The sequence below is a fragment of the Periophthalmus magnuspinnatus genome, chromosome 21, assembly GCF_009829125.3.
Source record: "Periophthalmus magnuspinnatus isolate fPerMag1 chromosome 21, fPerMag1.2.pri, whole genome shotgun sequence".
Lineage (NCBI taxonomy): Eukaryota > Metazoa > Chordata > Actinopteri > Gobiiformes > Gobiidae > Periophthalmus > Periophthalmus magnuspinnatus.
In genome coordinates this window covers 18,905,433-18,921,965 of record NC_047146.1, presented here as the reverse complement: position 1 = coordinate 18,921,965, position 16,533 = coordinate 18,905,433, and the positions used below count along the sequence as shown (strand labels likewise).

Sequence of the window (16,533 nt, the reverse complement as noted above, 5' to 3'; positions counted from 1 at the left end):
TGTGCAGGTTCTCCCACTTAAAACAATGAGAGGAAGTGTAATTTTCATCATAGGTTCACTTCAACTGTGAGAGACAGAATGGGGGGAAATAATCCAGGAAATCACATTGTAGGATTTTTAATGAATTAATTGGTAAATTCCTCAGTAAAATAATTATTTGGTCACCTACAAACAAGCAAGATTTATGGCTCTCACAGACCTGTAAATTTCTTTAAGAGGCTCCTCTGTCCTCCACTCGTTACCTGTATTAATGGCGACCTAGTGAATGACCTGCAGAGAGCTAGGACCAAAGTAACAAAGCCTACAATCAGTAACACACTACGCCACCAGGGACTCAAATCCTATAGTGCCAGACGTGTCCCCCTGATTAAGTACATGTCCAGGCCTGTCTGAAGTTTGCTAGAGAGCTTTTGGATGATCCAGAAGAGGGCTGGGAGAATGCCATATGGTCAGATGAAACCAAAACAGAACCTTTTAGTAAAAACTCAACTTGTCATGTTTGGAGGAGAAAGAATGCTGAGTTGCGTGCAAAGAACACCATACCTACTGTGGAGAATGGGGGTGGAAACATCATGCTTTGTGGCTGTTCTTGTGCAAAGGGACCAAGATGATTGATCCGTGTAAAGGAAAAAATTAATGGGGCCATGTATCGTGAGATTTTGAGTGAAAACCTCCTTCCATCAGCAAAGGTATTGAACATGAAAGGTGGCTTGGTCTTTCCGCATGACAACAATCCCAAACACATCGCTCCTGCAACGAAGGAGTGGCTTCATAAGAAGCATTTCAAGGTCCTGGCGTGGTCTAGCCAGTCTCCAGATCTCAAAGAAAACCTTTGGAAGGAGTTGAAAGTCCGCATCCCCAAAACATCACTGCTCCAGAGGAGATCTACATGTGGCAATGGGCCAAACTACCAGCAACAGTGAGTGAAAACCTTGTGGAGACTTACAGAAAACATTTGACCTCTGTCATTGCCAACAAAGGGTTTAACAAAATATTGATATGAACTTTTGTTATTGACCAAATACTTATTTTCCACCATAATTTGCTAATAAATTCTTTAAAAATCAGACAATGTGATTTTTCTGGATTTTTTTCTCATTTTGTCTCTCATAGTGAGGTCTACCTATGATGAAAATTACAGGTCTCTTTCATCATTTTAAGTGGGAAAACTTGCACAATTAGTGGCTGACTAAATACTTTTTTGCCCCATTGTACGTGTTAATTTGATTCTTCATTGAATTTGCATGGTACCAGCATTAATCCTTCAGAATGAGCATATGTATGAGTATATGAGTGTTTGGTACAGTAAGAAGTGGTGGTACCTTGAAGTCAATGCCCCGGGCGCAAGATGAACCGTTGAAGAAGCGTGAGGGCACCTTGGAGGCCAGGTCTGGTTCTTCTCGACCGAAGCCTAGGTTCATGAGGATCTCCTCAGGGTCCTCCTCGTACAAGTCCAGGAGCTCCGACACACTGCGTGCACACACACACAATTGGAATATACAATTAAAATTAGGCTATTACTAATATGATATGTGAATGTGATATTATGATCCACTTTGTATTTTTTATGTTCCCTTGAAGAGGTTGCCAGTGTCATCTGATTCTTCTAAATGTTCACACTTCATTGTGATTGGTTAAATCCACCAGTCACTGACTCAAGGCTGACCAACAGGAGGTGGCTGGGTATGTGTTTGAGCATAGAGCTGCATTCATGAGAAAATGAGTGATTCACTTTTGACAAAATTGCAATTCATCACAGGAATGTTAGTCTTTGACCCTGGAAGCAAGACAAAGATGTGCCACCATAAGATTCATATGTTGTCCATATGAATAGTTTATGATCTCAATAACTGTCCCATAAAATATTTGGTTGGCTAAGACAGGCCTAAGGCCTACATAGTAACAGTTTTACCTCTACTGGGTTAGTTTTTCGTGCCTGAATCTCTTGTTGACACACACTTGGCTGTTGAAGCGGATGTTTGACTGACTGTAAGTGCAGCTAATTCATGCTATCCTGAACATTAACATTGTTCATCTATACTATAATCACAGTCATTATTTGCATATCTAATTATTTGTACACAGGTTATTTGCAAACCACCAGTAACTAGCCACATCCTGGAGGTAATCATGCCAACACAGCTCTTCAGAAGAACACAAACTACTTAAAATAGGCTTGTTGGATGAACTTAAAAGGATAAATGCAAACAGATGACAGGAGGGAGTGACTCCTCCCTCCTCTCACCCATCTGTCACTGTCAGCCAATCACAGCCTGGTGATTTTGCCTTTGAACCAATCATCTTGCAAGTCATTTCATACAAAAAGGATTTAAACACAGAGATATAAAAGCACTCTCTCGTCCCTAATCCTTTCTGTTGTTTCAGCAACAACCCCTCCTCCCCATTGCCACTGCAGCAGCAGAAATATGAGCCTCCCCAGCCCCTTAAACATACCATATAAAAGAGTTTGTGCCATGTGCTGGAAACGTTTTGTTGAATGCAAGAGTGTATAGGATTGTTAAATGTGATGTCATTTTATCATTTTATCTCTCTCTCTATTGTTTGTAGAGGACTTTGGAAGTTCTTCAGTCTTGTCTCTCATGCAGGTACATGATCTTGGATGTTCTTCAGACATGTCCCTATAGCATTTGGGTGACCTTATCTTTGCAATAACTGAGGGTAGTGGTGAACATTATCAATACTCTCACCAGACTCCACCAGGTCAGTATGGTGTATTGAACAACCTACTGGACATCTCACCCTGATACAGTATATTATGCTCTTATTTGATTTTAATAGTTTTATTATAATGAGGATTTGTTAAACACAAATTTATTTTATATTTCCATTGTATTCTTTTTTTTCTGTATTGTGCAGCACTTTGGAAACTTTTGTTTATGAAATGTGCTATATAAATAAAATGGATTGGATATCACTTTTGGATACAAGACATCATCTGAAAATAATAAACATGTTTACAAAACATTCTCTTTTTAAAATGAGATGCGTCATTGCTGGTAAACAAAAAAAGGATTGTTGTCATTTAACGCTAATAAGGTTACAAGTGTGGCAGAAAGTGCACAAGATTGAGGTAAGAAGCTAGGCCAAGATAAACCAGCGGTGACTTAAAGTAAAATATACACACTGGTAATCCTATATTATGCTAGATTACTAGTGCATTATTTAAGGTAATTGTTTCTTGTTTGATAAATAATGAACAAAAACACAACAAGAAATTAGCGATGAGTTGATAAGGATTTGTTGAGCTGATATTGATATTTGTCCTACTGCTGTGGCCAATAACCAATAATTGTTGATACAACATATAGCTTTTAGAATCCATAGTAAGGCCCAAAAAACTATTTTTAAGTTGAAGTAAAGATCACAAATTAACTGCATCTGCAAAAATAAAATGTAATAAATGTATTTATTTGGGATCTAAAATAATTTGTTAGAGGATTGTGTAACATACAGCCATATTGTTCACTTTCAATTCAGTGTTCAATTTCCATTTTTACTCAAGAGTCTGTTCAAAAAGGCCACTCAGAGAATGGGGAAGTGCCCCAAAAATATCAGCATCGGATACTGGAACCTATATATCGCCCAACCCTACAAGAATTCAGCGAGGTTCAGTGAAGTTTCTGCTTACGCCAGGAAGTGACACCATCACTTCACAATCCTGGTTTATTAACAGCTAATAATTTCCTGGTTTATTGCCTGGGTTAGCACTCACCTGGACACTGTGCTGCTCTTGCCGGAGCCGGTGGAGTTCATGCTGCGGGCGCGATCTTTGAACTGCGACCTCTTCTGATCCGCCGCGAGACCAAAGCTGGAACACACACACCCCACATGAGCGCCCCTATAGATTGGAGGAGGTATTGCATGGGCGCAGGTCCCACTACTCACCCAGGCTCGCTCCGGCTGGTGCTGCACTGCAGGTGGTTGGCTGAGAAGAAATGTAAATAGTCATTAGCATAGATACACTACTATTCTTTTAACCATATTTTAGCTGTTCCCCATTCTCATTTACCCTAAATTGAACATTTGGATAATCTCAAACCTGGAATTGCCAATCTCTGCTGAACAAAAGGTAAAATATAGTTGTTAACTTGGAAACTACCACTTCATGACATCACAAGGTGGAGCAGAGCATTTTGAGCTTTGGAGATGTAGAGAAACTAATAATGCAGGATTACTCAAACATGTGTGAATGAAACAAAACACAACTCCAGGTAACTTTTTGATGAGGCAACAATATTCTAATGCTCACAAGAGTCAGTTTTGCATCATGTTGGACCTTTAATGAACATTTGTATTTTTCTATATTCTGTAATCATGATAAAACCAAAATTGTAATCTGGCTTCAAGAAAAAAGTAATTGGTTTGTCCTGAGCAGGTGTTTTTTGAGATGGGAGAAGTTTGAAATGTGGCACTGCACCTCCCCACAGAAATCCCAATGTTTTCTTAGTGCAGCAAGTCAAGTCTTGTAGCTGCTCTGCTCTGTGTGCGCACTTTTCACACTGATGGAGAATTGTGCTCAGTAGTTGATTTAAAAGGTTGTTAATGTGTTTGCTCATTTATTTTAAAACAAATCTACTTGAGTATCTTATAGTGTTACAATTCAAACTTGATTTTACGCATTTCACGTTTACTTACTATGGGGTGGGTAGCCCAATCACACGTTTGTGCATTGAGGTTTGTGCAGAAGCCAAAGGCCAAGTCCCAAATTAGCAAAAAAATATGGCAACACCGACAAACATAATTCAGTCTATTTTAATGGCAATACAGACTAGTTTGTGAAAAACATGCAGGGTAAACGCTCTGTGCATTTGTGGACAGGGTGTCATGCTTTTCTCTCAACTGGATGTAATCAAAGTATCCCCTTTCGGCTTGTTCTGCTGTTGTGAAGCTTCAACCAAACAGATTCAAATAATCATCATGATGTTCCGCCTTTTCCATCGCTTTCAGCGAGAGCCATCCCATATCAGTTTTGAAAATGCTATACTCGCCAAAAGCAACATACTAAAAAGTTTCACTTTTGTTTTTGATGCTCCGAGTCTCCCTTCCCTCCACTCTCTGCATTAAGTCACTCCCTGTTCAGAGCTCTATCATAACACAATCAGTGTGCATCCTGCTAATGAAACTACTGCATATTGTATCAGGTTTGTCAAATTGCTGGGTACTTTTTTTGGATTATGCTTTTGTATATTTATGGATCATGTGGGAGCATGGATGACGTAGACTTGTGGCCTGAGCATTGCACAGAATCTTACAGGTAACAGGGTTCGAATAGAGAAGCTGGTAGAAAGCTTAATATCACTTCTTTAAGGAATAGGCTTGATACACCGATGTTGATACAGAATGATATGATGAATAATTTTCACAACAGTATAATGATACTTTTATAAAAGGCCTGTACACAAAATATTTAACCAAAATGCGTCCCAGTATAGATATATTGCATAAGCAGCTCTTGCAGTCTAAATACGTCTGTGTACTGCCTGCTAATAAACATAAAGCATTTTAATTGAAGAGAAGAGAATTGACATGCTTGTTGTTGTTACCATTTCAAAACTCCACTCTGTCCTTTAAAAGTGAAAAGAGCTTATAAACTCATTGTAGTGAATAATTAGGATGCTCGGAATGCATAAAGTAAGTGAGGAGCAACTTTCGATGACTAGAAACAATATAAAATTAACTAGTTCTGTTTTTCACGTTTTTAAGACCATAAATATTTGGTACAGCAACTTTAACATTACTATGCCATCTGATAAAGCTCAAGACCGTTCAAAAACTCAAGATTTTTTTTGTTCAGTATTGTTACTTGCTCTAATCAGGAAGTAGTTAGTGGGGAGTATTAGTATCAAATAGTATGATTTAGTGTTATCACAATATTACAATTTCAAACTTAGGAATAGACTTATACCACAGAGATAATAAAAAGCAATCTTAAGACAAGGTAGAATGTGACTTTCAACATGAATTCAAAGTACTTTCTTTTATTTTACCAGGTGGTATTATATCTGTGTAATCCTTCAGTTGTCCATGCAGGTTCACTAGTTTATGTGGTCTTTGTTAGTTCTGACACAGCTCAAGATCATTTAAAGCTATTCAGAAAAGGTTCATTTCTGTCCTGTGAATGTGACTTTTTAAAGTATTGATACCTGCTCAAATGAGTATATAATTTTGATATTAGTTTTAGTATTGATTACCATTTGATTTCTGCTACTTTTGACAACCCTAATCTGACTGTTGATACTTTTTACCATCCTTGTATCTTAGCTGTACAACTGTAAATTTAATTGACTTGAACGAGCCCCTCATTCAGCTGAATCTAACACTAGCATGAATGTTTCTGAGCACTAGTTTGCACGCAGCAATCAGCCTCTGTGAATAGAGATCTACAGTCCTGACAAGCACACAAAACACAGGATTTTACCTTTTGTTTTCAGTCCACAAACATGCACCTTTAGAGGAGCTGGCTCAGGAGGTGGCCCATGGCTCTGCTCCGGGCTTTTGTTGGGAATGTTTAGGTTGACTTGCACACACTTAGCGACCACTTAGGAAAAAGCAGTCCTCTGTCTGCAGCCTAAATGTCAGACGCTGATCAGAATGAGTGCCTGCACCCAGGGCTCACCACAAGATTGTCCACTATCCCCACTAATGTTTATTCTTTTTACCCCCTGGCTTTACGTTCCCTATTGTTTTGCATTATGGTTAAGTTTAGGGATGTCCTCAAATCTAATCTACAGTATCAGGACTATTGTGAGAAGAGGACTGTTGCCATGCAAGTTGTTAGCATTACCGTGAGGGTAAAACTTCACTTTAGTCTGTGAAAGGTTTGAAAAGCGCTTATAAACTCATTGCAGTGAATAATTAGGATGCGTGCAAAGCATGAGGTAATAGTGTTGACAATAAACGCAAGGCTCTGTTAGCATAGCACTCACGGGGATAATAACTTGTGACTTTGAAACATGCTTTTGGTCATGTTGGATTAAGGATTTCACAGTCACAAGAATGCATAAGGTTTTCTTTCAATACTGTATATAGGGTACTCAGAACAAACACAACCCCCCCTCCCTGAGTGTTGGAAAGTGAGTGGGAGGACGGCCCCTACCACGTCTGCTCCTGCCACATCTGCTCCTGCCACGTCTGCTCCTGCCACGTCTGCTCCAACCACATCTTTAGAATACGCTCCTATCATGTCTGCTCCTGCCACGTCTTTAGAATACGCTCCTGCCACGTCTGCTCCTGCCACGTCTTTAGAATACGCTCCTGCCACGTCTGCTCCTGCCACGTCTTTAGAATACGCTCCTGCCACGTCTGCTCCTGCCACGTCTGCTCCTGCCACGTCTGCTCCTGCCACGTCTGTAGAACACGCTCCTGCCACGTCTGTAGAACACGCTCCTGCCACGTCTGTAGAACACGCTCCTGTCACGTCTGTAGAACACGCTCCTGTCACGTCTGTAGAACACGCTCCTGTCACGTCTGTAGAACACGCTCCTGTCACGTCTGTAGAACACGCTCCTGCCACGTCTGCTCCTGCCACGTCTGTAGAACACGCTCCTGTCACGTCTGTAGAACACGCTCCTGTCACGTCTGTAGAACACGCTCCTGTCACGTCTGTAGAACACGCTCCTGTCACGTCTGTAGAACACGCTCCTGTCACGTCTGTAGAACACGCTCCTGTCACGTCTGTAGAACACGCTCCTGTCACGTCTGTAGAACACGCTCCTGTCACGTCTGTAGAACACGCTCCTGTCACGTCTGTAGAACACGCTCCTGTCACGTCTGTAGAACACGCTCCCGTCATGTCTGCTCGTGTCATGACATTCCGTTGCAGTGGGAGACGGGCTCCTCGTTAGGGCCTATTGTGCAGAGGGCCTCATGCATCTCTCTGTTGACTAATTTACACACCACTCAAACAGGTGTAATCTGAAACTACTGTAGAACGTCTCAGGACTATAACGTCAACAGGCATGCACAATTTAGATATCGAGCCCATCATCTATAACAACAAAACTGTCACAAACGCAAACCCCGAAATCCATGTGTTTAAGAATGAATGACTTTTGGGGGGACTTTTGCCATAGCATTGCTTTTTACTCTGTTCTAATAATGTTCCCTCATCAAAAACATGCCAGAAGAGGTTTTAGATGTTATCCATGGAGGTTTGAGTAATTTTGTAATCTCTCCTGAGCCCTATTTGACCCTCCACTGCAATACTCAGCCCACAAGCCTATGTCAAATAGGGATGGGACGATATTAAATTTTAGACTCACGATTATCGTGGCAAAAATAATCGCGATTAACGATATTATCGCGATAATTATTAACCTGTTAACGTTCCAACGGCCCGGGCGTACTTTACAACTTTACAGCAATGTACATACACTTCTGCGTCACCCGCACAAACAATCTACACATCAAATGAAAGTTGCGGTGCTCGTCTTTCTGGATATGCAAACCATTTTCACCTGCAATCACCACAGTGCTGACAGGAAAGACGTTTTTATAGAAAAGTCATAAAGAGTGAATCTGGACTTCACTTACCATTGAGCGCTCTGGTTCTGTCAAACATCAACATATTCACACAAAGTTGGTCTCATTTGTTCTGTAAAGGTCCAGAGAATATATTCCAGTCAAGAAATTATGTCCACAAAATAAGATCCTCCATGTCCAATCTGCTGCAGGAAAGTACTCCAAATATGAAATCTGCTCCGTCACTTCTTTGCCTTTCTTTAGTCGATTTCAGGCATAATAAACTTCTGACAGCGCCAACTTTGTTCCCCAGTGCTAAACACACGTGTTAGCTTGTGATTGACACCAGTGTTGGCCAATAAGGTGGGGGTTGTGGGTTACTGAGGCCGCAGACAGCGAATCAGTGCTACAGATGACTGAAAGTTTACGCCCCACTCTTCCCCTTGTAGAATCAACCAATTACATCACACACATTTAGTGACGTTTTCCCCTTACAGCCAATGAGCAGCGGGACAGGATGATGTATCACATGCCATGGTTTTCCGTAAACAGACGTACCCGGAAGAAAATATGACTCCTCAATGCCATGCTGTCGAAATGGACCGGTCCTTGTTGCGCCGGAAGTGACGCAAGTGCCCGTCGATGAACACTTAATTTTTTTAATTAAGGCACTTTGGTGAATTGGGAAACGAATGGATGCAGAAATGTGTGCATAATGGTGCATTTTACGTTCTGTTGTTTTGCGTTTTAACTGGTACGTTCCTGTGGAGAATTACGGATCAGACTTTGTTTATTGTTGATATCTGACAGAATATAGTTCAGACAGAGATAAGCACAGAAGCTACAAGTGTCATTGCTATGTCAGAGTGAGAAAACACCACAAACTAACATCTAAACGTTGTATTGGAACTGGAAACATGAGGCAGTGTGGTGCCGTAAAGGCAATTATAATCGTGCGCAATGATCGCGATTATTAAAAAATGCCACGAACGATTAATTGCGGACCTTATTTATCGTGATTAACGATATTATCGTATATCGTCCCATCCCTAATGTCAAATATGCTCACACAAGACAATTCTCCATAAATATACAAAAACATGACACAAAACTGTACACAGCAACCTGACAAATGTAATGCAATGTGCAGTAGTTTCATTAGCGGGATGCACGCTGATTGTGTTGTGATGGCGCTCTGAAGGGGGATGGACTTGGCGGAGAGCAAAGGGAGGCTTAACCTATAATATTGTGGATAATAATTAGGATGCTCTGAACATGTAAGAGATTTCAACAATGGAGTAGACGGGAGTTTTGCCATGACAGTGAAGCTAACAACAACTAGCATGCTAACCACACATTTCCTGATTATTGAACAGTAAAGTGCTTATATCAATATATCTCAATATATCTGTACAGGTGCAAGACACATTTTCGTCAAATGCATGAGAACAATTCAGTACAGGCAGGACTGGATACCATTTTTTTTTTCTGCATACCAGTACCTTAAAGATACCGGGACACGCCGTTTCTTTAGCTTTTCTGTTTTACCAAGATAATACACAGTGCTTTGTTAGGACACATAAGTGCTGTTTATGCCACTTGTTTGCACTTTGTTGTGCAAAGTGAGCATTTGTACTGTTGAATAAATCAGTGCAGTGTAAGTATTGGTCATTGATGCTGACTGGGTGCAGGTGCTGGGGTTTAGGTAGTGATGATTCAGATCAGAGAGAGCCCTTTTAGGTTCAGAACAACTGGATTTCAGCATTGAAACTGGCAATCCAGACTCCTGAGTGGCTCATTCTACTTTCTGAGTGGATGATCAACTTGAGAACTAAAACACCAAATTATAACAAGCAATTTGGCCAGTGTTTATGTTTTGCTATGTATCAGTAAATGCTATATTTGATTTGATGTAGTCCTGAGTTCTAAAACATAATCCCTCTACCCATGTCATCAACACGGAAATTAAATTTTTCCATTTCAGTACAGCAAGGAACACACACATTTTTTGTAAGTTTAAACCTTCTTTTAACAATAAAGATGCTGTCACTTATTTTTATTTTTATCACTAATTGAAACTATTTTGACCCTTGTTAACATTATGGGTGCTAGGTAACAGCTATGGTTTTACCTATATATACACACACTGCCAGGCCAAAAAAAAAAAAAAAAGTCACACTCGAATATTTGGACCGCCTTTAGCTTTGATTACCGCATGCATTCACTGTGGCATTGTTTCATTAAGCTTCTGCAATGTCACAAGATTTATTTGCATCCAGTGTTGCATTAATTTTTCACCAAGATGTTGCATTGATGATGGTAGAGTCTGACCTCTGCACAAAGCCTTCTCCAGCACATCACCACAGAGTCCAGACCTTAACCCCATTGAGAATCTTTGGGGACAATCCATGTGTGAAAATGTTGTCTCATGCTCCCTGAACCACTCTTTCACAATTTGAGCCTGATGAATTCTGGCATTGTCAACTTGGAATATGCCCGTGCCATCTGGGAAGCAAATATCCATTGATGGAATAACCTGGTCATTCAGTATATTCAGGTGTCAGCTGACCTCATTCTTTGAGCACAGACTGTTGCTGAACCTAGACCGGACCGACTGCAGCAACCACAACCTATTTGCTTAGTTAAATCCAGGTGGCGACTTTTTTTTTGGCCAGGCAGTGTATATAGAAGTAAATTATAAACACCAAATTAAAAAAAGAAAAACTGGGCAGTATTCTCATAAGCATTTTAAAGCCTCCTTCCAGCTGCTCTGCTCAGTATTCACACTGTGGTGTATAGGACTGGTGTCAGCAGCCCCCTCAGCCCTGGTATCAGGACTGGCAACATGCTTTTGAAACACCAACTTTGGAAAACCATCATTTTGGTCAAACATTTGTGACATGTGTAATATTTATATGTGTTTTGTTTATACATAGTTTAAATACACAAAAAAAGAAAGGCTGTCTCATACTGACCTTCAGCTCCCAGTGACAGGTCATCCTCAAAACTGCAGCCGTTCCTTAGACCTGTAGAGAACAAACTTTAGAGTGTGCCCCTGTCATGGGTGCCCCTGTCACAACTTTATAACATGCTCCTGTCATGTCTTTAAAACACCATAGCCAAGATAGTCAGCTGATATTTGCAATTTTCAGCTTTTTGGATATTGGCACAAAAATTTCCAGCAAAGCCAATATTTGATTCAAGCCGGCCAGCTGCCTTAATATGCATAAAATGCTTAAAATTGAACACTTTAGTACAAAGAGATTACTGAAAAAACATGAGGGAAAGTTGTGTTGTGTATGAGTTTGTGGTAAACTCAAATACTCTTCATGCAGAACACAGATTTCCAACAGTCAGTATCCTCTTCTCTTCTTCACACAAACATCAAATGCAGAGCCACGCTGGGCTGTGCCACACAGTGTACACAGTGCTGTTCATGGAGTATTAGAGTGATCTCTTACCCCTGTTCGGGGAGCCACTGTGCTCATCCAGAGAAGCTCCAATGGGCGTCCTATGAACAAACAGAGAAGAGGGAAGGCTCAGATGAGACATAAGGAGGAGCAGGAGAGTCCATCCTGTCTGAACCTCTCCTTGTCCAGCCCTGAGCCACCTCCTCAGCAGTAACAGTCACTCTGAGCTAACAGGTCCAGAGGCAGGCGCAAGCAGGAGCGAGGCAGGACCAGATCTGTTCTCCTGAAGCTTAATGGAGCGTCCTGGACGGTCCTGACAGTGGCTCTGCTCTGCTAACTCTTACACAAGCTCGTGTTATCACTGGGACAAACTTCAGGACAGCGCTGAGCACACACATAAAGTGTTGTGTAACGTCTGTTTGCCATGGCCCTCACGTCCCTCTACAGGCACCGTGTGGCTGCCATGTTGGCCCTGAGCCCTCCACCTGTTGCTACAGTAACACACCAGTGCGCTCAGGAAGCTTCCGTCTGTAACAGAGGGGCCGACTGAAAAACTACATACACTAGTAAAAGAGTCAAGACTAGTGCACCCCACTGCCCTTCCCCTCAAGTGAAGGGGGCCAATTGCACTTCAAATTTGTCAACTAGGATATTTTCAAACTAAGGTATAGTTTACTTTACTGGGACAACCTGTCAGGAGCAGTGAGCTGCTGCCATAAACCGCTTGGGCACACATCATCTAAACTTGAGCTAGTCTTGGTCAAAATTACCGTAGCTGGAGGATTTGACTTATTGTGTTATATCATGTTTTTTTAATTTTTTCATCAAAGAAGCCAAAACCAGACAATACAAATGCAACGTCCATGTAGGGGAGGTCCATGATGCCATGCAATACAATGTGGACCAATAAAAAATATGCTTTTTTAGGGCGATGACTAAACTAAAGTAAATTAGTGTGACATTTAGCAGACTAAAAATCTAACTTAAATAAACTAAAAATCTTTCCTCTCCCCTCCCCCATGTGTGTCCTGTGCTGTGGGTGTGAGCAGGTCAGCTGATAAGAGCGTGCTCACACACACGGCTTGCTCGCCCGACCTGTTCCCCGCCCTGCTTCATGTGTTTGCTCTGCTCTACTCACACCAGCCTGGTTCTGCTGCACAGTAAATACACACAGGCTTACAGGCAGAGAGACAGAGAGAGGCAGAGAGAGGCAGAGAGAGACAGAGAGAGGCAGAGAGAGACAGAGAGAGGCAGAGAGAGGCAGAGAGAGGCAGAGAGAGACAGAGAGAGGCAAGAGAGAGGCAAGAGAGAGGCAGAGAGAGGCAGAGAAAGACAGAGAGAGAGAGGCAGACAGAGAGAGACAGAGAGAGAAAGAGAGGCAGAGAGAGACAGAGACAGAGAGAGGCAGACAGAGACGGAGAGAGACAGAGAGAGAAAGAGAGCCAGAGAGAGACACAGAGAGGCAGAGAGACAGACAGAGAGAGGCAGAGAGAGACAGAGAGAGACTGAGAGAGAGAGAGAGAGAGACTGAGAGAGGCAGAGAGAGAGAGGCAGAGTGAGACAGAGAGAGAGAGAGAGGCAGAGTGAGACAAGAGAGAGGCAGAGAGAGGCACAGAGAGGCAGAGAGAGGCAGAGAGAGGCAGAGAGAGGCAGAGAGAGGCAGAGAAAGACAGAGAGAGAGAGGCAGACAGAGAGAGACAGAGAGAGAAAGAGAGGCAGAGAGAGACAGAGACAGAGAGAGGCAGACAGAGATGGAGAGAGACAGAGAGAGAAAGAGAGCCAGAGAGAGACAGAGAGAGGCAGAGAGACAGACAGAGAGAGGCAGAGAGAGACAGAGAGAGAGAGAGAGGCAGAGAGAGAGGCAGAGGCAGAGTGAGACAGAGAGAGAGAGGCAGAGAGAGAGAGAGGAAGGTAGAGGCAGAGAGAGAGAGGCAGAGAGAGAAAGAGAGAGGCAGAGAGAGGAAGACAGAGGCAGAGAGAGAGAGAGGCAGAGAGAGACAGAGAGAGGCAGAGAGAGGCAGAGAGAGAAGGGGTGGAGGGATTTATCCACCTGCAAACTCCAAATGATAGAGGTAGGAGAGAGGGAGAGGTGGAGGAGGGAAGAGATGAGGAGGGGGGTGAGACAGAGAGAGGAAAGAGGAGATGGATGGAGAGAGAAATATAAAGTGGGGGGGTGTAAGGTGCAAGGAAGAGAGGGAAGCAGTGAACTGCTGCTGGAAGACAGAGAAGGAGAAAGAGGAAAGGGAGAGAGACGAAAGATGGAGGGAGATGGAGAGAAAGTGACAGATACATGCAAGGTGAGAAGAAATGGTAGAAAGAAGAGAAGGAGATAGAAAGATATAAATACATAAAATTACATAAATAATTTAAAAAAATTGATTCATAGAACATAGTTAAATATTTAACTTTCAGTTTAAATATTGACTTTCTTGTTCCCTGGCTTTAAAAGAGCGGACAGATAAAGAGCTGTAATCATGTATAACACATCCCAGGACAGTACCTGCACTCAGACAGCCAGGTGCTGATCTTGTGTGGGACACGCCCTGAAACACACACAGGAAAATGTACCATGTAAAGACAGTTTCACCTTTGAATACTACCAGATCTAAACTAGGTCTATAACAGGACAAAGTCAGGTCAAAATAGGACAAAAGCAGGTTAAAATTGGGACTATATCATGACTAAAGAGATAGTGAGGCTATTAAGATGAACACCAACACTGTAAAGAGATAAAAGGTAGCATTTTTATTACCGGTACTCATTTCATAACAATGACCTATCAGACAAGAGACAAGCATGTTCAAATATAGCTTTTAATTATACCATTTACTTACAAAAACAATGGACATGATTTCCAAGTTGTTTATGTTATAATTTGATAAAAACTCCAGCACCTGCAGCCAATCATGGATCAGTGCTAGTGCAGCCTCTGCAGCCAATGAGTGAATTCTGGAGGTTCTGAGTTTTCACATGGAGCATGGCCTGTCCATATACTAAGAATGAGAAAAACATCTATTTCTCTGCAGAAGCTGCACTAGCTCTGATTAGTGATTGTCTGCAGGTGTTGGAATTTCGGCAGTGACCATTCAAATCAGAGAGTCCTTTTAGGTTTAAATCTAATGGATTTCAGTATTGAAACTGGCAACACAAATGAGAGACTCATGTGAGACTCATTCTGCTTTCTGACTAGATAATCGTCATGCGAACTAAAAGGCCAAATTATAACATAGTAAAAAAACAAAACAAATCGTAATTCTGTCTGTTTTTGATTTTTTGAGTGAAGACATTTCGCTGCTCATCCAAGTCACTTCTTCAGTTGTGGTCACATTGCTGGTGGACACTGCTTTATTTCCATCTGAAGGGAGGAGCTAACTGAACCTAACACACCTGTTTGTTTACAGTGTGTATTTGTTGGCTAGGTGCAGTGAATTACACTAAGTGTGAACTGTGCCTGAGTCATATTTTGCACAATCATTCCGTAATTGTTTTCCTTGTTTAGATTAAGGTTGGAGGATGAAGTTATAAATCAGAGACAAATTATGTCTAAGGCCCCCATTCCTGTTCAACTATAGACTGTCTTTCCAAACAAAAATTCCTTCTTTAATTCCCCTCATAAACCATTTGTTTTCTTTGACTGTGATCTGTACCTCACTATCTTCAAAGGAGTAGTAAGTGGCTTTGAGATGGAGCTGTTCAGCAGACTGGGGTTCTGAGGAGCTCTTGCAACAGTGTTGGTACATCCTCTTATGAAGTGACTTTTGTTTGTCCGGTGTAACGCTCACTGCACTCTTCACTACACTGAATGGAGTAGACCACATTGCTTTCTTTGTGCCTCTGGGTTTTGTCCTTTGGGTGAACCAGTTTCTGTCTTAAAGTGTTTGTAGATTTGAAATAGAGAAATCCTGTGAAACTTTTCAGACAGGTTCAGATTCCCTGTTGTCCTGTTTTTTTTAGCTCTCTTAGATCTATTGAGGGTGCATTTTGAATATCCACAAGTCAAGAGGGCTTTCTACATGTGATGTCCTTCTTTCATGTATGCAATTGTGCAAAATATAACTCAGGCACAGCTCACACTTAGTGTAGTGCAATAGACAAAGCCAACAAACAGAAACTGTAAAAAAAAAACATCTGTGTTAGTTTCAGTGTAGTTAGCTCCTCCCTTCAGACAGATATATGGCAGTGTCCACTAGTGGTCTGACCAGAACTGAAGAAGTGCCTTGGATGAGCACAGAAACGTCTTCACTCAAAACCTTTTGTCCAGTTGACAGAGTAAAATTTTTCTTTTGCTATGGCTCATACCTGGATTACTAGGACTACACAGACAATAATACTTTAAAAAAATAATAATAATAATTACATTTTTTCTAGTATCTTTCAAACCTGGTATAAAGTGGATGCTTCTTTTCAAGAGGGATGGATCAACTATGGATCATAACTGGGTGACTGTTATATTTTTGTGCCTGTGTAATCCGTTAAATAACTTGGCCATCATGTCCAATACTTTTGTAATTAACAATAAATCAGCATTACAATTGTATCAAATTATAAAGCTATATTTGATTTGACCATGGCTGCCTCATATCTGGGGACACAATTAAGTCATGTTCAGGGAATTTGAAATCAAAATCTTGTCACCAGGTGT

At 41.5% G+C, this 16,533-nt stretch overlaps 1 protein-coding gene across 2 annotated transcripts in view; it reads right to left on the bottom strand.

Moving 5' to 3' along the window:
• LOC117389786 (protein ITPRID2) overlaps positions 1–16,533 on the bottom strand; it is a 61,051-nt gene that overhangs the window by 28,389 nt on the left and 16,129 nt on the right. For both annotated transcript variants that reach the window (XM_033987508.2, XM_055230495.1), the window contains exons 4-9: positions 14,392–14,434; positions 11,943–11,992; positions 11,457–11,507; positions 3,907–3,946; positions 3,734–3,829; positions 1,323–1,470 (exon numbers count right to left, since the gene is read on the bottom strand). In XM_033987508.2, coding sequence (XP_033843399.1) covers positions 1,323–1,470; positions 3,734–3,829; positions 3,907–3,946; positions 11,457–11,507; positions 11,943–11,992; positions 14,392–14,434 — 428 coding nt within the window. The remainder of the gene's footprint in view (positions 1–1,322; positions 1,471–3,733; positions 3,830–3,906; positions 3,947–11,456; positions 11,508–11,942; positions 11,993–14,391; positions 14,435–16,533) is intronic.